General features: G+C 47.5%; 2 protein-coding genes, 1 long non-coding RNA gene and 1 pseudogene across 3 annotated transcripts; 2 read left to right on the forward strand and 2 right to left on the reverse strand.

Annotated features, from left to right (window-relative positions):
- Positions 1–1,250: 1,250 nt before the first annotated feature.
- On the reverse strand, positions 1,251–3,157 carry LOC146254271 (uncharacterized; annotated as a pseudogene).
- Positions 3,158–3,336: 179 nt separating this feature from the next.
- Positions 3,337–14,990, forward strand: LOC146254272 (protein sel-1 homolog 3). The gene is made up of 24 exons (XM_084676123.1): positions 3,337–3,497; positions 3,916–4,072; positions 4,441–4,567; positions 5,492–5,613; positions 5,961–6,076; positions 6,290–6,354; positions 6,471–6,594; positions 6,804–6,924; positions 7,343–7,483; positions 7,633–7,835; positions 8,152–8,331; positions 8,646–8,768; positions 8,890–9,027; positions 9,142–9,204; positions 9,635–9,811; positions 9,900–10,027; positions 10,652–10,735; positions 10,934–11,015; positions 11,244–11,319; positions 11,477–11,589; positions 12,139–12,260; positions 12,651–12,768; positions 13,236–13,299; positions 13,896–14,990. The coding sequence occupies exons 1-24, from the start codon at positions 3,435–3,437 to the stop codon at positions 14,159–14,161; spliced, it is 2,973 nt and encodes a 990-aa protein (XP_084532249.1). The 5' UTR covers positions 3,337–3,434; the 3' UTR covers positions 14,162–14,990.
- Positions 14,991–15,322: 332 nt separating this feature from the next.
- Positions 15,323–17,345, reverse strand: LOC146254273 (uncharacterized). Its single transcript, XR_014731492.1, has 3 exons — positions 17,254–17,345; positions 15,622–17,031; positions 15,323–15,545 (listed from the first exon to the last, which is right to left on the reverse strand). It is a non-coding gene; the product is annotated as an uncharacterized LOC146254273 (long non-coding RNA).
- Positions 17,346–17,515: 170 nt separating this feature from the next.
- tax1bp3 (Tax1 (human T-cell leukemia virus type I) binding protein 3) lies at positions 17,516–21,343 on the forward strand. Its single transcript, XM_084676124.1, has 4 exons — positions 17,516–17,741; positions 18,761–18,880; positions 19,412–19,489; positions 19,745–21,343. Exons 1-4 carry the CDS (start codon positions 17,703–17,705, stop codon positions 19,877–19,879), a joined length of 372 nt encoding a protein of 123 aa, XP_084532250.1. The 5' UTR covers positions 17,516–17,702; the 3' UTR covers positions 19,880–21,343.
- The last annotated feature ends 1,815 nt before the right edge of the window (positions 21,344–23,158 follow it).

Here is a 23,158-nt window from a genome sequence, read left to right on the forward strand (position 1 = left end):
CTTTCCTCCTCCCCTCTCCTCTTTCCTCCTCCCCTCTCCTCTTTCCTCCTCCCCTCTCCTCCTCTCCTGTATGAAAGCCCTCCTTCCAGAATGGAGATGGTGCTCTCTTCACTACAAACCTCAAACAGAACAAGAGGCTCCAATTAGAATCCAATCACCTTTCAACTTTGAGAGGAATCACAAAAGAACATTTGGAATATGAAGCCAGTCAGCAGAATCTCATTTTTCCATTAGAAGTTCTACCTTGTTACTCATGGCACAAAAGAAGCACATACACCAGTTAATGTTTTAACAGGTTATTTTTAATGGCCCCCTTTTTACTGTTCCGTAACTTTCTCCACAATGCAGCTTTCTCCCTCTCTCCCTCCCTCCCCTCCCTTCCTCCCTCCCTCCCCTCCCTTCCTCCCTCTCTCCCTCTCTCTCTCCCTCCCTCCCCTCCCTCCCTCCCTCCCCTCCCTTCCTCCCCTCCCTCCCTCCCCTCCCTTCCTCCCCTCTCTCCCTCCCTCCCCTCCCTTTCTCCCTCTCTCCCTTCCTCCCTCTCTCCCTCCCTCTCTCCCTCCCTCCCCTCCCTTCCTCCCTCTCTCCCTCCCTCCCTCCCCTCCCTTCCTCCCTCTCTCCCTCCCTCCCTCCCCTCCCTTCCTCCCCTATCTCCCTCCACAAGTTCTCAAGCCTCCCTTCATGTTCACATAATTACATTCTTTCACAGTGCATCATAGATTTTCATCAAAGACCAAAACTTATGAAATATGAAAGGTTCTGTTCTATATACTGTAACTAGAGCGTGGATCCATTGGATACAACTTTACATTTCAAAAATACTTGAAATAATTGGTATTCAGACATGTATGTTATGTGTCTGATGAAATTCCCCTTATTAAAAAAAGCTAATTAATAAAAGTACTTTGAACGTTGAATTTTTTCGTTATCAATATATTGCTGCTGCTAACATTCAGTTCTTCCATGAGTTTAAGGTTTAGCAAAAATATGGTTCTTAAGTTTCTAATATTGTTATAAACTCCTACCTGTCTATCCTTCAATTCAGTTCATATCTATCCCCTGTCATGGTCATAATCTGTTTCTTTATCCTTCTCTCTCTCTCACTCTGTCTCTCTCTCTCTCTCTCTCTTTCCCTTCATTTTCTCTGTCCCTCTACTTCTCTCCTTCCGTTTCTCTCTCTTTTTTTAGTCCTATCCCCCTCTCTCTCTCTCTCTCTCTCTCTCTCTCCTTCTTTCCCATTCTCTGCTACCCTTTCACTCTCCCTTTCTCTTCCTCTCAGTCCCCTCCTCTCTCTCTCTTTCTCTCCCCCCTCCTCTCTCTCTCTCCTCCTTCTCCCTATAGTACTCCTCCTTCAGTTCCTCCCTCTGTCTGCGCGTCCAGCCCTGTGCGGTGACGTGGTACAGGTCCACACAGTTCCCAGAGTAGGCGTCTCTGTGCGTGGCTCTGAACACGGCCTCCCTGGCCACCCCCACCGCCTCGCCCACGCTCAGGCCCCAGCGCACCTGGCCATCCAGCACCGAGTACGCATAGGGTGACCCGGAGCCCACGGAGAACAGCTCCCCCTGCAGGCGGGTGCCGTCGCTGCACACGTAGTACAGACTGGGCCCTGAGAAGCCCTGCCTGCCTCCAGCAGTGCACTGGCGCCCCCTGGTGGAGGGGCGGAGACACTGGCTCTTCCTCCAGGCTACGGGCGTGGAGGGGAGGGATGTTCGAGGTGTCTTGTGGTCACTCTTGCTGTTGTCTGACCCTGGTTCTGGGCGTGTCTCTCTGTCTGCCTCTGGACCTGCCTCGGAAACTGCCTCTCCACCTGACTCCACCACCTCTGGTCCTGTTTCCACTGCCTCAGAAACCGCCTCCCCGCCTGCCTCTGCACCTGCCTCCGCTGCCTCCCCACCCGCCTCTGAAACTGCCTCTTCACCTGCCTCCAGTCCTGCCTCCACCTCGTGCAGAGGGCAGGCCTCCACCTCTCCCCCGTCCCAGCCGCACAGCGTAGCGGCCACACACAGCTCCGTCCCCTTGAAGGGGTGCAGCATGTGGGCCAGCAGCTTAGCGGCGCCCCCTGTGGATAGCCTCCGGCCGTGACGCAGCTGGTACAACCTGAGCTCCCTGGAGAGGATCCGCTTCCAGAGGGCGCAGTCGGCAGACGTGCCCGACGTGGTGCCCACCAGGTGGGAGTGGACCGGCAGGATCTTTTGGGAGGCTGGACAGGCGACCAGGCCCGAACAGCTGGATCTGGTGTCTGCCGCCGCGATCACCCCGCCCTGGAACAGGAAGGCCAGCGTGGTGGTGCCGTGGGAGAGGGGGAAGGGCAGGGGGACGGAGGGGGAGGAGGGGAACGGGGGGAGGAGGGGGAGAGAGAGATGAGAGGATGGAGTCTGGTGTTGTGGAGGAGCCTGGAGGAGGAGAGGAACGGATTTGGCCAAAATATAATGGGCTCTCTTCCAGGTAGTCTGCTACAGGTATGTAAAAGTTTAATGGGGGGTTTGTGGGTCTCCAAGTCCAGGTATCTGAGGAGCTAATCCTGGCCTCGTTTCTCGGATGCAGCGAAGAGTCGTTCTGGGGGAGGCCGCGAGAGAGGCTCCACGCGGAACCTGGTAAACGCGGGAAACCACACAGCTCCAGCAAAGCCATTGATTTGACTAAGATAACACCGAAAAATCTTAAAGCGGTAAATAACGAATGTCATTATTAGCGAGTTTATAATTAAGAAAATGGAGTCTTTCGATTCCAATTTAAATTCATTTGTTTTATCCCGTCGTATGAAATGTCATTATGCTTTTGTCTTTTGAATATTGATTCAGATGGTTGTGAACGCAGCCCTTTTATAGGAATCTTGTCTCCCAAGGACTCATGTCAAAGAAAATGAAAGCATCGTATCAAGCACACAACACATTAGCGCTGCTCGGATGCACTGAAACCAAGGCTAAACATTTTTCATGTGAGGTTTCATACATACTCATAGCTAGCTGGTATAAACCGGGAACATGATGCGCGCGTGATGCTCCAGTTACCTCGTGCGTTGGGGTAGAATGGTGTGCAACACAGCGAAGCCGCATGTCAACGTGTCAGAATACATCTTCATGCTTAACGGCGTGGATGAACCTGTCGAAGAATAGCCAGCAAAGAGCATTTGCGTGCATGTGCATCGAAAGCCCACTATAAACCCACATTGCTCTTGAGGCAATCTGTCAATTCATATATCCTTGGAAGGAAGTTCATGTAAAATATCTTTCGACAGTTCCAACAAAGGCAAGCCGGTGGAAAGTGAGATGATGAAGTGCACCCATAGAACACTGCAGAACAAAAGGAGAACTTGCCTCGGAAAACTGTAAGCTACTTTAGTTGCAACACCAGTGATACTAGTTCGGTGACAGGTTACGTCACGCGTAATTACCTAACAGGTGATTACAACACAAACGTCCCGGACTCGTCAGAAGATGACACATATTCTCGTTTTAACACTTTTAAAATATGCCTTCGCCGCTGTCTCACTGTCACTGGTAAGGAAATATCTGATTACTGTAGTGTGAATTGTAACTTAGGCTAATGTGTAGTCCAATACTTCAGTTTCCTGTGAATAATTTGAATACCTCAGTTGGGTTTGGTGCAGTAGCCCACAGTACCCTGCGATTGCCATGTTTTCAAATATCAACACTGTTAGACGCAAGATTTGACATAAAAAAATGTCTGTAGTTGATAAAGCATATAGTGTGGGTATATACACACTGTTCCGCTTACCAAATATTAAATTTCTTTGGTAAAATTGTGCAAATAGTCGACAGGTTTATTAGGTAATACCTATCAATCACCTTGTTTAGATATGTGTGTACGTGTGTGTAACTATGTGTGTGTGTGTGTGTGTGTGTGTAAGGTGGGCCATGTCAACACCATCCCCTAACCTGCTCCACGTCTCCCTAGCAGGGCTCCTCTTCGCTGGAGAGGACCTCCAGGGAGCTCCCGGTCTTACCCCCCTCAGACCCGCCCACCATGCCCCACACGAGGACTCCCTCCTGGGGCGCTGAGCTGCTCTGGAGGCTGGAGAGAGCCAGACACTACCAGTGTCCACATGAGTCAGGTCAGCTCTACGTTTGATATGTGATTCTTTTCGCAGACACATACTTAGAGCGACGCACAAAACAAACAGTGTCTGTAGAACGTACAGAGGAAGTCATCTGGGGTCTGACGTGGATCGTTCTACATCGGATTTCAGCTCCAGTCGATTCTGTGTGTTATCTGTGATGAAGCAGTCTGTCTCCCCCTAAGGGTTATTAAACCTTGAGTTACATCGTTAATTGCGTCACAGAATACATTAATTATAGAGCACGGGGTATTGATTGGGCTAGGCAAGGATGAATAGCTGCCCTGCCCTCCCCCACCAGCAGTCCTAAAGTCTGGAACCAGGACCAGTGATGTCAGAGGCTGTTGTTTTGTTTTGATTTCCAGCCACAGTGGACATGCTGAAGTTCCCTCTGGCAAGCACAGGCGAGAATTTCGGAGTGGTGCGCACGTTTGTCCCGTTCTCTAACCCCGGGCTGGAGAGAGAGCGCCTCCGAGCCGTGGAGCGACCCAGGTGAGGGGGGCGCCTCACAGCATACCTGTCCATGAACCTTAACACCTCACAGCATACCTGTCCATGAACCTTAACACCTCACAGCATACCTGTCCATGAACCTTAACACCTCACAGCATACCCGTCCATGAACCTTAACACCTCACAGCATACCTGTCCATGAACCTTAACACCTCACAGCATACCTGTCCATGAACCTTAACACCTCACAGCATACCTGTCCATGAACCTTAACACCTCACAGCATACCTGTCCATGAACTTTAACACCTCACAGCATACCCGTCCATGAACCTTAACACCTCACAGCATACCTGTCCATGAATCTTAACACCTCACAGCATACCTGTCCATGAACCTTAACACCTCACAGCATACCTGTCCATGAACCTTAACACCTCTGGTGTCTCTTACCAAGATGATGCTTCTAAAGTTACTCAGAGGAGGAAGACTGCTGATGACTAAGTTATAGGGTTAGGGCTTTGTTTACCAGTCTCCACCTCAACACCAGAGGGTAGCTCAGTTGACTGCAGATAAAGAGGTTGCAGGTTCAAATCCCCAAAATGTACTATACAAGGCTGTTGAGGAAAGGAGGAAAGTGTCTGGGAAATGAACATGTTATCCTTCTCTGTCAGAGCTGCCTCTCCAGAGTGTTCCGTTAGGGGACGTGTCTGTGAGGTGTCTGTTTCAGCGGTCACAGCTCACCTCACTTCCATTTCTCACTTCAGCCAAGCATCACATACACACACACTCACACAAACACACACAGACACACACACACACTGACACACACAGACACACACACACACTGACACACACAGACACACACACACTGCCAGGCCTCCTGGAGAGCGGCTTTGAAAAGCTGACGGCGGTCAACTCAACCTCATTCCCAGGTAGTTAATCCATCCGTCGCTGTTTCCAGGGCGACGATGTCAGTGTGGGTGTACCTGCTGAGGGGGTGTCTCCTGAAGCTGTGTGGCATCATCCATCATGTGGACAGCAACAACATGTACCAGTCCCCTCTTATCCAGCTCTCCAGCACAGGTGAGGCTTGTATGGGTGTGTACCTGGCTGGGTCTGTACCTGGCTGGGTCTGTACCTGCCTGGATGTGTACCTGGCTGGGTCTGTACCTGGCTGGGTCTGTACCTGCCTGGGTGTGTGCCTGGCTGGGTCTGTACCTGGCTGGGTCTGTACCTGCCTGGGTGTGTACCTGGCTGGGTCTGTACCTGGCTGGGTCTGTACCTGCCTGGGTGTGTACCTGGCTGGGTGTGGGGCCCCTTTAAGCACTGTTAGCATGTAGATGCATAAGTCAAAGTTCTGGCTGGGCCTATTTTTCTCCTGTGCCTGCACACGTTGGTTCATGTATGAGTTGTTGTGATGTGCTGCTCAGGGAACATAGTGGTCCAGGTCCGCTTGGCTCGGGGAGAAGACAAGGCTTTCAGCTCCCACACAGCTCTGCCTCTCAGAACCTGGACTAGACTGGACTTCCACATCCAAGACTCCAAGGTACCACCCATCCACACCACATCCACACCACATCCACACATCCACATCCACACACCACATCCACACCACATCCACACCACATCCACACCACATCCACACCACATCCACACATCCACATCCACACCACATCCACACAACACATCCACACCACATCCACACCACATCCACTAGCTGTTGTCGTTGGTGAGCTCAAACTGTGTTCTGTGACCTCAGGTGACTGTGGAAGTTACAGCAGTGTCCACAGCAGGGGAAATAAAAAGCCACACACACGTTTATGAGTAAGTTATTAATAATACATATATATATATTTATTTTTGGGAGGGGGGTGAGTACATTGTAACAAGCTTGTGCTATTTATGGACTTTTAATTGTAACTTTTTTAATGTATTTTCAGTTTCAACAGTAGCATCCATTATAATGACACCAGTGGATACTTTGTGATTGGAGGAAGCATGTATATCCCTGGTATCACAGGCTACTTTGGACCAATCAAATACTACCGTATTGGGATTGACAAGGTGCAGTACATAATGCACCCAACTCTAATATTGATCATTTAGAGTAATCATGTTGTCTTTGTATAAGATACTTAAACCAAACATGCCATTCACCCACAACTAAACAATGAATGAAATACAATAAATGGTGGTGGTGACAGTGTGTTCACCTGTACAGGTGAGTTGGAGGGCTCAGCCAGGTGTTACGACAGCAGGTGTTGTCGTTGCAGGTGGTCAACCCTCTGTGTCAGACATCACTGGCTCTGGACCGCACTCACAGGAAGTGCGAGCACACCCGAGGATTCACCACTGCTCTCCTCCACCATCTGACAGACGACATGTTCATGACGGGTGAGGAGGCATGACTCTCTAAAAACCTGACTTTACAAGACACAGGTGGAGCCACTAACACTGAACACACAGAATGAGACACAAGGAAACACTCGAGCAGGAAAAACCCTGACCCAGGCTGGGGTACGGCCGTGGGCATGACGCTCTCTGGTACCTGCCCAGCCCCCGGTCTGGCCGTGGGCATGACGCTCTCTGGTACCTGCCCAGCCCCCGGTCTGGCCGTGGGCATGACGCTCTCTGGTACCTGCCCAGCCCCCGGTCTGGCCGTGGGCATGACGCTCTCTGGTACCTGCCCAGCCCCCGGTCTGGCCGTGGGCATGACGCTCTCTGGTACCTGCCCAGCCCCCGGTCTGGCCCTGGCTCAGCAACTCCCCTGTGGGTCATCATCTCCCTCTAAGAACGTTTGTGTGTTTCACAGCTTCCTGCCCCTTGTACTTTGTTGGATTGTGGAACCGGTTTGGACAGAAGGTCTGTTTACAGACCTGGGAGTGGGAGACACAGAAGGAACACAGAGACTTCATGAGATTCCTCTCCTCTCATCACAACAACCTGCTTACAGGTACCTCAACTGGTGCAGAACTCCACAGTCAGAAGGTTTTACAGTACCTCACTGTACCCAACAATAACGTCTTACCTACAGGCCAGTGATTACATGTTAAATGCACATACATGTTAGTTACAGTACATGTGTGTCTCATGTGTCTGCAGGGTCCTGGACTAGGAGTCTGGGCAGGAAGCTGTTTGAGCATGTAGTGACCCAGCTGTCTGCTAGGTGGCGCTCTCACCCAGACACCCCCTCCTCCCTGTTGACGCTCCTCCAGGTGTCCTCCTGCTCAGGCCACCACCAGGCCTCCCTCCTCCTGGCCGCCCTGCTCCTGTCTGGGCTGGGCGGGGCCGGGCACCCCCTGCAGGTACCCGGCCCTTGAGGCCCTCTGCTCAGACAGACAGCAAAGGAACACAGTTTGCTAACATAAACAGTCGCTAGAGTTCTGTCCAAACAACCGTTTCTTTTGTTAATCTAGCAAGGCCCTTGGGAAAGGCCGACAAAAGCAGATTTCACCGACAATAAAAATTAATTTTGTGACAAGAGTGAATATAGCGAGACAACAACTGATTAAACGTATAAAACCGAACGTATCCAGTAACAGAGGTGCCTTGTGAGCTCTGAGGCATCTACATCCTCTGATTTGACCTCTGTATGACCTCTGTATGACCTTTGACCCCCAGGCTCAGGTGTTAGGCCTGATGGGGGCTTCAGGAGACGAGCGTCTGTGTCTCATGCACCTGGGCTACAAGCACAGCCAGGGCTTGGACGGCTTCCCCAGGGACCTGGGCGCGGCCTGCTCCTACTACTCCAACGCCGCGGCTCAGACTGTACTGGACCAGGGCAGGGCTCTGGAGTCAGAGGTGTTACGCACACACACACACACACTCATTACGCACACACACAAACACACACACTTTACAGATTTATTTTTCGTCATGGTAGGTAGCGTCATGGCCAAGTCAAGGCTGCAGCATCTTCATAGTTACAAACACAACAATATAAACAAATAAGAAGTATAAATCAAAAAGCTGAAAACACGAGTAAACCCCCTTACAGGACCATTCACGTGAGAGGTGTTGGTGGGACGTCGCGGAGGGTGTTTGGCTTCCACACCTGTTGTGGAGGGTGTTTGGCTTCCACACCTGTTGACGGCCGTTCTGTTCTGCTCTCACAGCAATACATCACCGAGCATGTGCATCTGAGCATCCAGGAAGAGATTGACAGGCTGACCCACCAATCAGGAGACCCCTTCCAGTTTCTCCAGTTCAAAGCTGAGAGGGGAGATGTGGAATCTCAGGTTAAATTACAGATATAATATTCTAATAATATTCTAATATTAATAATATATTTTATAAAAAATATATTCCTGTTCTGGCAACATAACATCAATTTAGAAATGTGCTGTTGACTTTCTGCAGAAATTCTTGGCCAAGATTTTATTTGGACGAAATGGTGCCACAAAGGATGTAGCGAGAGCCCTGCTCTGGTACAGGAGGAGCGCCCTGGAAATGAAGGACCCCTCATCCATGTATGACTACTCTGTCATCCTGCTGAAGGTCAGACTGGACCCAACCCTACCACACATGCACTTTACTGAACTACTGACGTTTTAACTGTGTGTGTGTGTGTGTGCATGTGAACATGTGTGTGTTTGATTGTGGCTCATGCAGGGACAAGGAGTGAAAAGGAACAAAACTCTGGGTCTTCAACTGATGGAGAAAGCCGCTGCCATGGTAACAAAACATTTAACACCCCCCCCCCTCCCCCCTGCCCCCCCACACAGTTTCACATCTAATAAGACTGAAAACTGAAAAGAAATACAGCATAACATCAAAGATCAGTCCCGGTTCTAGCGCTAAACAAAAGTAACTTTACTTTCACTCTATTTTGACTATACAAGTAAAGTGTACTGTACTACAGTGAAAGTGTACCGCCTAGTATTAGGGAGTCAGGTGGCTGAGCGGTGGGGAATAGGGCTAGTAATATGAAGGTCGCCAGTTGGATTCCCTGCTGAGCCAAATGACGACGTGTTTATCTACGGCAAGGCACTTCACCCTACTTGCCTCGGGGGGGAATGTCCCTGTACTTATTGTAACTCGCTCTGGATAAGAGCGTCTGCTAAATGACTCAATGTACTAGGATTTGGTGTGCTGCCCTCCCCAGGGTTCTGCTGAGGCCCTGAACGGGCTGGGCTGGTACCATGGCACGGTGCTGAGGAACCACAGCTCTGCCGCTCGCTACTTCCAGCAGGCGGCGCACAGCGGGAGTGCCAACGCCATGCACAACCTGGGCATCTACCACCTGAGCGGTCAGCTGCCAGGCAGCCCGCAGAGGAACGAGGTAACTCATATGACTGGCATGTTGAAAGTGATGTCGTGTATTGTCGTTGTGTAACGTTAGCGAGGTTTTTGTTGTTGTTGACTTAAAGACGGCGGCGTTCCTCTTCTTCCTGAACGCTTCGGCGTTCGGTCACGTGGAGGCGGCGGTCCAAGCAGCGTGGTACCTGTCCACAGGACACCTGCCTGGCGTATCCAGGGACGAGGAGAGGGCCGTGATGTAAGTACCCCCACCTGTCTTTCTCCCCCACTGTCTCTCTCTCTCTCCTCCCCGCTCTCTCTCTCTTTCTCTCCTCCCCTCTCTCTCTCCCCCACTCTCTCTCTCTCTCTCTCCCCCCCTCTCTTTCTCTCACCCCACCTCTCTCCCCGCTCTCTCTCTCTCCCCCGTCCTCTGTAAGACCCTAATCATCGGTCCTCTAAACGTTACCCCGCAGCAAGGAAGGACTGTTTCTCTCTCTCTCTCTCTCTCTCTCTCTCACATTCCTATTTGCTCCTCTAAATGTTAGCCCACAGCAAGGCGAGTCCGCCTCAGACAATGACGAGGCCTGATTCAGAAAACCTCACCTGGCAGTTGCACGTCTATAAATACACCTCTCTGTCAGTGTTTCGGTAGCTAAGTGTGAGGCCCCTGATAGGACGCCAGTCCGGGTCAGGAACGACCCTGTTCCAGAACCATAATAATAAACACACTGTACACACAATAATCTTCTGGGCTTTTAAACCAACTGCAGGTCTTGAGACTAAGTGTGTTTAGTTTGTGCTTGAGCTACCAGATTTAACGAGGTGAATCAGTGCTAATCTCCCACGGAAAGACATATGTAATTTACTAATGCTTCTCTCGCAGCATGCTGAAGAGGGGCTGTGAGCAGAACGGCTTTCTGGGATATGTAGTCCAAGCTGCGCTCCAGGCCTACCTGCAGGGCTCCATGTGAGAAACTACAATTCAAATCATCTCCTTTCCTTCTGTTTGACTGATTTTTAATCTGATGTGGCTGTGGCTGTGTGCTTGCTTACTTGCATTGTGACGATTGTTTGTGAGTATTGTGTGTATGCATGGATGGCTTTGCATGTATTGTGATTGTGTGAGTGTGTATATATATGTGTGATTGTGTGTCTCTGTTCTAAGGGCTGAGGCTCTGGTGAAATATGTTCTCGCTGCTGAAACTGGTTTGGGCGTAGCTCAAAACAATGCTGCTTACCTGTGTGAGGTGAGTTGGCTGTTCCTCAGGTCAGACCGGGTCAAACCAGACTAGCACACGAGCTCCAGCACACCTGAATCAAATGAGTCATTATCCAGCTCAGCAGAAGCCTGATAACGACCCATTCATTTGAATCATGTGTGTTGGAGCAGGGAAACATCTAGAACATGCAGGACATGTTGAAGACCACTGATATGTATGACGTTCATCATGTAGCTGTCACAACCCTCTGTGCAGGGACTGGGGGAGAAGTATGACTGCCAGTGGAGGTACCACAACTACTCCACCCTGAACCACAACCCCCACCCATCTGGTGACTAACTGCTCCTCCACACGTACTGCTGTTCAACATTAGCAAATGGGAAACTCTAATCAAGCATTCTATATATGTCTCTCTCCCTCTTTCTCTCTTTCTCTCTGTCTCTGTCTCTCTCTCTCTGTCTATATATGTCTATGTCTCTCTCTCTCAGGCCTGCTAAAGATGGGAGACTTGTTCTACCATGGTGGGCCCGGGGTCATGACCCCTGACGTGGTCCAGGCCATATCTCTGTACGCCAGGGCCGGCTTGGCAGGCAGCTCCCAGGTCAGTCTCCCTCTCTCTTCCCTCTCTCTGTCTCTGTCTATCTCTCTCTCTCTCTCTCGCTTCCCTCACTCTGTCTCTCTCTCTCTTCCCTCTCTCTGTCTCTGTCTATCTCTCTCTCTCTTCCCTCTCTCTGTCTCCCTCTTCTATATTTACACTAGTTGACCCTCTCAGACAGTTCATTTCTATAATACACAGTGCTGTTTAGGACCCAGCACTCAGGAGTCCTCCGTCACACTCATGGTTCTCCTCTTCCTCCCCCCCCTCCTCCTCCTCCTCCCTCCTCCTCCCCCCTCCTCCTCCTCCTCCCCCCTCCTCCCCCTCCCCCCTCCTCCTCCTCCTCCCCCCTCCTCCTCCTCCCCCTCCTCCTACTCCTCCTCCTCCCCCTCCTCCTCCTCCCTCCTCCTCCTCCGCCCCCCCCTCCTCCCCCTCCTCCCCCTCCTCCTCCTCCTCCCCCCCCTCCTTCCCCCCTCCTCCTCCTCCCCCCTCCTCCTCCTCCCCCCATCCTCCCTCCTCCTCCTCCTCCTCCTCCTCCTCCCCCCCCCTCCTCAGGGGTTTTATAATCTGGCCGTGGTGGTGCTGGAGGGTCATGCTGTTCCATCCCAGCTCCAGAGGCAGCTGAACGTGTCTCAGCAGGATGACCAGGAGGCTGTGGTGGTGAAGCTGCTGCTAAGGTAACCCCTCTCTCTCTCTCTCTCTCCCCCTCCCTCCCTCTCTCTCTCTCTCTCTCTCTCTCTCTCTCTCTTTTATCATAAAACAGAATGGTTTTAATGAAATTAAAGGTCTTAATTTCACCTCCTAAGACTGCAGACGGGCATGGTTAGTGATGTGAGTTGGGGAAGGCTGTTTAATACGATGTTATCAGTCTGTAATGACACTATAGATATCCTACACCTCAGGCTGGAGACAATAATGGAGCTTCACGGTTTGTGTGTAGAGTGTGTGTGTGTGTGTAGAGGTATAGTGTAAATAGTGTGTATTGAATGTGTATTAAGTGCAGTTGACTGCTGTGTTTGTGTACAGTGTGTGGTACGTGTGTGTGAGTGTGTGGCGTGTCTCTTCAGATGTGTGCGGGAGGAAGAGGAGGAGGAGGAGGTGCTGCCCTGCTCCCTGCTCCTGCTGGCTCTCCAGATGGGACGAGCCTGGATATCGCTGACTCAGGACCCCATCCAGCGCTCATTAGTAGCTATCCTCCCTGCCCCCCTGCCTCCCTGCCTCCTACCCCCCTGTCTCTCCCTCCCCGCCCCTTCTGCCCTCCTGCCTCTCCCTCCCCGCCCCCTGCCTCCTGCCCGCCTGCCTCTCCCTCCCCGCCCCTTCTGCCCCCCATGCCTTGCTCCCCCTCCTACCCTCCTATCCCCCTGCCTCCCTCCCCCTCCTACCCTCCTATCCCCCTGCCTCCCTCCCCCTCCTACCCTCCTATCCCCCTCCCTCCCCCTCCTACCCTCCTATCCCCCTGCCTCCCTCCCCCTCCTACCCTCCTATCCCCCTGCCTCCCTCCCCCTCCTACCCTCCTATCCCCCTGCCTCCCTCCCCCTCCTACCCTCCTATCCCCCTGCCTCCCTCCCCCTCTGCATTAGTCACTTCATTGGGCTCTTCTGTTCTTCTTGCATGTGAAGTCCTCTAATGTTCTTCCTGGTTTTGGTCGACAGGCTTGTGCGTCTGGAGTCTCAGCCCTCATCGCTCTGATTGGAGGCCTCATGCAAACTGTTGTTGGTAAGTTATTAATATTAGCATCTAATGTTTATGGCCTCCAATTAGAATCAGAATAAGAATTCGGTTTGGTGTCAGAATGGTGTCAGTCTCTAATGTTGTTGGCTTATAATGGTGTCAGTCTCTAATGATGTTGGCCTCATGTTGTCAGCCTCTAATGATGTTGGCCTCGTGTTGTCAGCCTCTAATGATGTTGGCCTCGTGTTGTCAGCCTCTAATAATGTTGGCCTCATGTTGTCAGCCTCAAATGATGTTGGCAAGGCCGTAGTTTTAGCCTCTAATGTAAGTCACTTATTAGCAATGTCATGAACATGTCATTCATTTACTCACTTATACCACAAGGTGGCAGGATTGTCACAATCATCTCATCACAATCACACTGGTCATTGTCCTACTCTCTATAATGTCAATTATATAACAATTTTTAATGACATTTCAAATGAAGTCGAAAGACTGTTAAAAGATTCCTCTGCCCAGTATTTCTAATGTTGTCTTTTAAATTTGATTGCTGATAACTTTATTTTTAAGTATCTCTAATGACAGCTCGTGGATGAAATTACCACCAATAGTTGACCAGGGAATAATATTTCAATCTTCAGATCGACTTCCCAGCAACCAGAACACTAGTGACCTCACAATGGCAGAGAGGGCGGGGACAACACCTGTCAGTCAAACTGCGGCCAATGGGAACGGGACACAAGATGACACGGTCAGGAGAGAAGTCGGAAGTTCCGGAAGGTTCCGCCGGTCTGGGATTCTAAGGAGGCGTGGCCGAAGGTTCCAACAGACCATAGACTGGGCGGTCAGCACGTCAGGGGTTTGTCTGGTCACCCTGGCAACGCTGCTGCTTTACCAGCACCTGTGACAGAGCTGCTGGACACACAGAAAACGCCTCAGGCAGGAAGTGACTGCCTCAGACAGGAAGGAAACACCTCAGACAGGAATGAAACATCTCAGACAGGAAGTGACCGCCTCAGACAGGAAGGAAACACCTCAGACAGGAATGAAACATCTCAGACAGGAAGTGACTGCCTCAGACAGGAAGGAAACACCTCAGACAGGAATGAAACATCTCAGACAGGAAGTGACCGCCTCAGACAGGAAGGAAACACCTCAGATAGGAATGAAACATCTCAGACAGGAAGTGACCGCCTCAGACAGGAAGGAAACACCTCAGACAGGAATGAAACATCTCAGACAGGAAGTGACCGCCTCAGACAGGAAGGAAACACCTCAGACAGGAAGGTATTTCCATGTGTTGTGATTTTCTGTAACATAGGTAATAGAAATTGTTATTGGTCTTTTTTTAAATAAAAGGCTAAATGTAAGAAGAACAAGACAAATCAACTGATTTCATGTTATGGTCAACATTCCTAAAATTAGCATGAATGGTCACCTATACAGTCATAAGGAGATTGGTGATGCGGCCTTTGTCAATTATGCCCCCAAACTATGGAACACATTACCCATAAATATTAGGGAAGCAAACACGCTAGATATTGTCAAAAGACAGCTTAAACCTTTTTCACCAAAGCATTTAACTAATTTGATCTCAGACGGGTTTTATTAATTTTATTAGTTTATTTATTATTGTTTTTATTGATTTTTGGATTCCCTTCCTACAAACATTGCAATGACTGTTTATTTGAGCCCATAACAACACTCTGGTCATCTTTTTAGCAAGACTGTGTATAGAGTCCTCATGAAGTACTCAATGATGCAAACTTTTGTTTAGAAACTTTTTAATACATTTTTCTTTCAGCTTTTCAAAATCTTTTTTTGTGTTTACAAAATAAATTCAAATTGAAGTACAAATAATCTTTGAAAAAAACAAGAGAAAAACACTATCAATCCTATTACAGATACTAAGTTATTCATGTAAACATTAATAATGAAGCAACCATGCTGAAACAAATATGTGCTATAGAAAAGTTACCATTAACAGTTATTCTAGCTAATATAACAACAAGAAAAGATAAAACTGTGATTAACACTCAATGATGCCGATATTTAAGTAATCCTGGTGGAACTGGTCCAAAGACCCAGATCCAGGATCAGACCAGCTTCTCCCAGTGCTGTCAGTCACCATTGGCAGGGACTCCATGACTGACCTCAGATCAGCATCTAGACAGCACTCTCCTCCTGCTCCATCCTCTGGGCTGCTCTCTCCTCTCCTGGCCCAGCTTCAGCACTGGAATGCAGGGACACCAGCTCCATGCTCCCCCTCTCTGCAGAGGCTTCCTGGGCGTCTGGAGAGACACAACACAAGAGACTCAGGAAAAGGGAAAAAAACAAATGAAATGTGACATGAACAAACGACAGTACCTTAAAGTACAGATAGAGGGCAGTGTTGGACGTCAGCAGAGTCAGCAACACCACCACTCTGATGATGAAAGCTGGCAGATGATTGGCTGGAACAGAAACACAGCGGATGAAGAGAGTGATCATCATCAGATCAGGATGTCAACTACCAAGGTAAAGACACATCCTGTAACTTCCATCTCCAGTCTAATGTGCTGCTACTTGTTTTTAGAGTGTGGAGATGAGCAGTGACCAAGGTGACTGCTACTGACACATTCTGGAGGTGTCTACCTGCAGATCACCACAGGACTCAAATGACTGGCAGTTAGGTTAACTCAAGATCAGCCCCCACAAATGTTTAAAGGCAGCCTTTTTGATGGACTTAAAAGTTGCAGGTTGTGGATTTAAACACCATTCTCACTAACCTGCAACACTGAGAGAGAGGAGCTCACTCTCAGAGGTGAATTTATGAGAGAAAACGGAGACTTCATAAACACAGCTGTAGTTTCCTTGGTGGGCGTGGTCTGCAGCAGGAAACAGGAAGTTGGCAGAGTGATTGACAGCTGTGAGGGTGTGTGTCAGGGTTGTGTTGGAGCCAGTGAAGGTGAGGTGGAAGGAGCCTCCTGGGTACTGTGGCTGGATTCACTATATTTTTATTAGTTAAAGTTGTCACAACATGGCTGTGGATCACAATGACCCGAAGACAGCACAAAGGTTACAAAACGAGTCAATGCAGATGGTCACTGAAAACGTTGCGTTTATTGGAAAGAAACAAGGTAACTATGTCAAACTCCTCAACGTGTCCCTATCACAATCATGCAGAGTAGTATGCATTTTTAGCCACTACATGTTAACTAGAAAGCTAACTTACATGACGTTATTAGCTAGCGAGAATTAGAATCACATGACCTAGTAGAATCACATGACCCAAAGAGAAAAAAATCCAACCATAAATTAAGTATGTACTGTACAGTCATGTACTGTAACTATACTTTTAACATGCCTTGTGTGTAAGTGTCTAATAAGTTACTCAAATGTATGTGAATGTTTACAATTATCCATTGTCAATCAACAAGGAATACAAATAGGACACAGAAGTTGACTTGTTCATTAAAAAATAGACAGGCCCTGAAGAAAGGCCCCCAATATGTCCCAGATTTTGCCCCACCCCTTTTGGACCTGTGGTGCCATCTCTGCCCAGACCAGATTGTTGTCACGATGCACTTTAGCCAGTGGAAATCATTGTAGAGTACTATTGCCACCAAGTGGTCCATGATAAACTATCCAGTTTAGGAAATCAGACTTTCCCATAGGTTTACGGTAGAGGGTGCTATGCCCTTTGTCCCCTGACGTGGTCTGGGCCATATCTCTGTACGCCAGGGCCAGCATGGCAGGAAGCTCCCAGCTCAGTCTGTTGTGAAATGGATGGATTTTCTGTAACATATGTAATAGAAATGGTTATTGGTCTTTTGCTAAATAAATGGCAAAATGTAAGAAGAACAAGACAAATCAACTGATTTCATTTTATAGTCAACATTCCTAAAATTAGCATGAATGGTCACCTACACTCAATTTCATTACTTATTTATCTACACAATCTACTTTCTCTTGGTTGACTTGGTTGAACCCACATGGGTCTAAATCTGATATACTCACTCTGTTTACAAGCAGTTAACAGAGCCTATATTAGACATTGTCTGCAGTTACCCTGGCTGGCTAGTGGCTACATCTTTATCTGTGGGCTACACCCATAGACATATAACCCCTTCCGTGTTGCAGGACTTTGGCATCGATGACGAGTCTAAGGGAGTGATCGTTTTGTAAGTACCGGTAGCGTAGCCTGGCGGATCTTCTATGTTACAACGGTTCTTTCGCTGCATTCTCGGTAACTCCACCCATCCATGCTAAGCCGTCACTCAAAACACTCTAACCCACTGTTTTTGGAATGGCGGAATGACATCATTAAGCTTTCTACATGTCAGGAATCATCATGTTACTCATGCGTTAACAAAGGAAGTTTGTTACTCCTAGTAGAACTAGCATTTCCGATTAGTACACTGTACAAATCCGGCAGCAAGATTCAGAACCCAGGTTTCTCCGAGACAATGTCGTTCATTCCAGGACAGCCAGTGACGGCAGTTGTGGTAAGTTTGGAAGTCTGGTTACTGTCTGAACTATCCAGCGATGGGAAGCCCACTTAAAGCCAGCTAAAGAGATCTAATGGCTATGTCCTTAAACTGTCTTAAATGTCAATCGCGATTTAAGCTGTAACATGTTACAACAACCTCACTAAGCTTTTTCTTTTCTTATAACGATGTAAAACAATAGCCGTTAGGCTAGGCAAGAAAGGGGCGTGTAAGCACAGGGGTGTAGAAAATGTTGTAGGCTTGAGCTAGCGGCTAGCTGCTAGCCTAACTCTTCTCTGAAGTCCTATTGTAGCAGTAGCAGGCGTCACTATTTTAAGAAGATTTGCGTTGCTAATGTTTGAACGAACTGTATGTGTCGACTACCATTGAGAGACTTCATTCAGCTTCATTGGGAACATATGTCAACTATAACAGTATGAGCTAGTTAGGTAAGCGCTAGTCTGGTTTTTGAGCTGGAAGAAAACATCAAGCTATGAAACCGAACTGCATATATACAACAGGGCGTCGCCGACTAACCTTCCAATGGTTATAAGTTTAAATCCCGAGTTTGTATGACTGTTGACAGTATAGTGCCCATGGTGCAGCCGGTGATTTAATATCAGTTCATTCCTTTTTTCTTAATCGCATAGACTGTTACTTCCCAATTACATCCCAACCGGCAAAAATTTCAGGGAAGTTTTTCAGTCTTCTAGCTAGCATATTTGCAACATTACCATACACATTCTTGCTTTTATAATCTGTTCCACTTATTCTATTTTGTGGAGCCCCGCCCTGATATTATTATGATAGAGGGAGATGGTCTTGCCCAATAGCCTAGCTGCTATGACCTCAAAACGCCCTGTTTATATCAAACTTTATCAATCAGCAGCTGTAAGCTGTTTCATCCAGGCACTATCATAAACATCTTTAAAGCTATCCTTTGCACTTACGGTCAACCACACTTGTTGTCTTGGGTGAAATCTTAATAGGAAAACATGACTTCTTGAAGTCTGTATTTGTGTGTTTGTGTGTTACAGCAACGGATTGAAATACACAAGCTGCGCGAAGGTGAGCACCTAATCCTGGGCTTCAGTATCGGAGGAGGGATTGACCAGGACTCTGGACAGAACCCCTTCTCTGAGGACAAAACAGACAAGGTAGGAAGCCCGGGAGGAACCCCAGGGCCTGGACAGGACACAGCACGAGTCTCTAGAGCAGGAGGTAGGAGAGATGGACTGTGGCTTCCAAGGCCAACTCCATGACAGTTGTAGGGTTCCAGCTAACAAGGTCAAGCTAAGTGAACGAGGCACAGCTGTTTGGAGCAGTTCTTCCTGAGCTGTAGGATGTTTCAGAGAGCTGTAGAGAAACTCCTGTGGGCAGGAGAAGACAGGCAAGCCCCGCACATCAGCTGCCCCAGAAGTCAAACAGAACACACCCAATCAGGAAGCTGACTGATTAGTGACCAAACATGGGCATGTTCCCCCACCGTGAAATCAATCCGTACTGAAGGACGTTGTAGACTGATGTATGAGGTGCACTTGGTTTAAACCTGGAGCAAAACACATCTTTCTTTGTCAGTTTTAGCTACTTGGTTAGGTGTTCCAGTGGCCTCAGATGGGGTGTGTGAACTTGTGTGTGTGTGTGTGTGTGTGTGTGTGTGTGTGTGTGTGTGTGTGTGACACCCTCAGGGTATCTACGTGACCCGCGTGTCGCCGGGGGGACCAGCAGAAGTGGCAGGCTTGATGATGGGAGACAAAATCATGCAGGTATTAAACAAGCCTTAGGAAATACATGAACACCAACATACATACATGCATGTCCTGCAACCAGTGACTTTACCGCTGCACCGCCACTAGATGGCACTGTTCACTACAAGTCATACTGAATGTTAAACTCAAGCCCTGTTAGTGGTTCAAAACATTTTGATTAAACGACTGCTTAATGTGAGGCAAGAAATTGTACAATTTGAATTGTTAACTCTGTCTTACTGGTGTGTGGGCGTGTGTCCATCGCCCTCCCAGGTGAACGGCTGGGACATGACCATGGTGACCCATGACCAAGCCCGGAAGAGACTGACCAAGAAGAAGGAGGACGTGGTGAGACTGCTGGTGACCAGGAAGTCTCTGGAAGAAGCAGTCAGACACTCCATGATGTAAACAACAACACCAGGTCTGGAACACACGAGCAGTTTAACACTACAGGGTCAGTCCAGTCAGGAAACACATTTTTTTTAAAGTGCCATCAAGACCGTTAAGCCTTTCCTCTTAACATCCTCATTGAATGTCAGTTATTCAGATTGAGTGCTGTCCAGCAGGATTAACACATGCTGTCTGAATGGGTGCTAAATTGACTAATGGTCAATGATGAAATATTTTCAAGCCATTCATACACCCCTACATCCTGGGTTTGTGATGGTTCTGAACCCACATTGACACCATTACTGCCCAACATCAGCCATCCTCTACTATACTGTCTAAGATACCGGCTGTCAAGTCTTTATCATCACCAGTAACTTCATATTTCAGCACGGGAAACTACTGTTAACACTATTTAATCCTGTTAGGTTTGTTCTGATTCATCTTGTATTCACAATTTTTATGTCTGTATTTTCAAAAGCCAAAGGACAAGAAAATGCCAAGAAACCTTTTTAAATTTTTTGTTTTTTTGCATGTTTTTTTTTATTGTGGTGTACAAACATCCAGTGGTTAACACCTGGACTGTATATGATCATCTACCTGTGTGTATCCAAGGTTTCATGTAGATTCTATATTAAAGGGTTTGAGAATAGCAAACATGAGTGTTTGGGATTTAAAACTACCTTGTGTTTTTAGGAACCAGCAATTATTCCATAGTTTTTTTTCCATTTGAAGGTTTCTTTACCACGATATTGTCTTCATTGTGCACAAGCAGCAAGCACAACCAAACTGCTTTCTATGTATCTTCTGGTCGACTGTTCATAATTTTTCTGCCAAATACCAATATCTTTGAACCAGCTGTTCACAGTAGCATCTAAAACAACACATTTTTAGTTCCTCACTGGAATATGTTGGACAGAGGTTGACCTTTTGGATGTTTATTGACTGATAGAAATAGCTGCAATATTACTCTTGTCAATTTACCACTAACTCTACTGTCACCAATAGAGAGAGCATTTCCAGAGGTTTCCTATAACTGTTCCTGTTTACTTTCTATAAGGTGTTGAACAGAAACTGGCCTCGCTCACCACTAACTAACTCTTCCTGCCTCACAGCAATATGTCTGCAGTGCCCTACCCTTTTCCTATTTAAATCATTCAAGAGTAATGAGGAAGGTTGTAATGCAGATTATAGTGGTGCCTTTTGTATTAACTCTTAGACTTTTTGTATGGCATACCCATGTATTGTTTGAGTTTGTGTCAAAAGACTAGCCTATCAATTCCACACCCAGCTGGTTATTATAAACCACACATATTGCCTTGAATTGCCTTTTTTTGTAGATATAAAGGCAGTTTCTCAAGGTGTAATAACTATTATGTCATCGCTCTCCCTAACTATGCAAACTACAGTGGGGACTGAAGCATGTACTTTTACCATTTTGGCAATTGATTGTCCTTGAAAATAAATCAAAATATTTGTGGTAAACCTTTTCTTTTCTGTGTGCATATAAACATTTGTGTGCTTGTACATTTTTTAAAGAAACTGTGTCTTGGATCCCTGATTTAGGCTAGGTTTTCTCTCTACTATACAGAAACAGCTGGTGTCGCCTGTTTGAAAGTAATCAACTGACATTTCAATTATCTGTATGACACGTAATGAAAGCCCACATTTCAAAGCCCAAGCAGAGAAATCTGGATGAATCTGGAATATCTTTCTGCTCACATTTGTCCAGTCCAAACAGCATCCTCACATAGTCCTCAGTAAAACTCATCAGCATGTCTTCAGCATGTGTTCAGTCTCACCTGCCTTTATGAAAGAGCCACAGACGTGGTACATTATCATTGCTAATCCTCTTTCTAATGATAGATTAGCTATTAGCAGCTCTGATGTGGTGTACAGATCTCTGATCAGTTGCGGTTGGTTTTTTTTTACTGTCCAAAGCTTTTTGTTGTCCAAAAATACCACACAGACTCACACAAGGGAGGGGATTGATTCCGGGTGAGGCTTATCTAAAAGTCTCTTTTGAGAAATAATTGATGAGGCAAATGTGTGTGTGTGTGTGTGTGTGTGTGTGTGTGTGTGTGCATGCATATGGGTGTGCACATGTGTGTGTGTGTGTGTGTGTGTGTGAGCAAAAGAGAGATGACACCGAGATCATAGCTAAAAGCTGTGTCTCGAGGATTCAGCCTCACTTCATTATTTTCGGTCCTTTCAGACGGAAGCTTGCTCCACTGGCCCGGGGGCCCACCTGTGGAGTTAGTTATGCAGGGCAGCAGCTGTACTCATGGAATACAGCTCTCAGACAACACCTGCCACCTCCTCCATAGGCAGGTCCACACCAGACCAGTTTGACTGCCGTCCTGTTCACAACATAAACACGTTGCTTGTTGCTAGGTAACTGTTAGCCTGCTATAGCTGGTTCTAACAAGAGAATTACTACCCTGCCTAACTCTGCTCCCTAGAGATCGACCCTGTGTACAGTAGTAGCCCACTACTCACACCCACGCCATGCAGTCTGACTACAATGGATTAGCATCTTTCCCTCAATGTCCTTGTTTCATACAGTAAATTAAGTACAATGTAATAAATGATGGCCAAAATATGGTACTTAATGGAAGATAATGTTGACTAGCTTACGTTGACTGTTGCCCAATTGGGCTTTGTAAAAGGAATATCTAATGATGGAATCCTGATGGCAAATTAGGCTACTTTACCAGATGTATTCTTGTTACATGCATGGTTAAATGTTTACAAACCATAGCATGCTGTACAAGAAAAATGTTCAAAGACCAAATTCCAATAATATAAAGTAACTCATCCAATTGAATGGAATTTCATACAACCAACTGCAAAGATATAACCCAGGAGGTGATATAGCTGTGTTTCTGCAGGCAAATGAATAATTACTCTGCTAAACATGGACCATGCATGTACACCTCCCACGTTAATCCTTGTGTGCTTCTGTTTCCATAGAGATGCAATCTGTTCCCATCACGTTCACTGGAGACCCACCAAACTGGAATCATGGAAAGCTTTCAATTCTTAGTTTTTTCTTGAGATTAATCTAAAATGGTGTCCAAGTGTGTAAGGGCATGATTGAAAGATGGAACCATCACTGTGTGCGTGTGGATGTGTAGATTCAGCACCATGTTATTGAAAATGTTATCAATGAGAGTTAACCCTTTACGTACTTAATCACTTAGCCTAATATAAATTACGTCCAAAATATAAATCTGCATTTACAGACATGTTTTCTGCACTGTTTTGAGCTAATCATAGATGTTAACTGGCTTGGTGGTT

This window comes from Hypomesus nipponensis, chromosome 16, assembly GCF_054491055.1.
Source record: "Hypomesus nipponensis isolate SF chromosome 16, ASM5449105v1, whole genome shotgun sequence".
NCBI lineage: Eukaryota > Metazoa > Chordata > Actinopteri > Osmeriformes > Osmeridae > Hypomesus > Hypomesus nipponensis.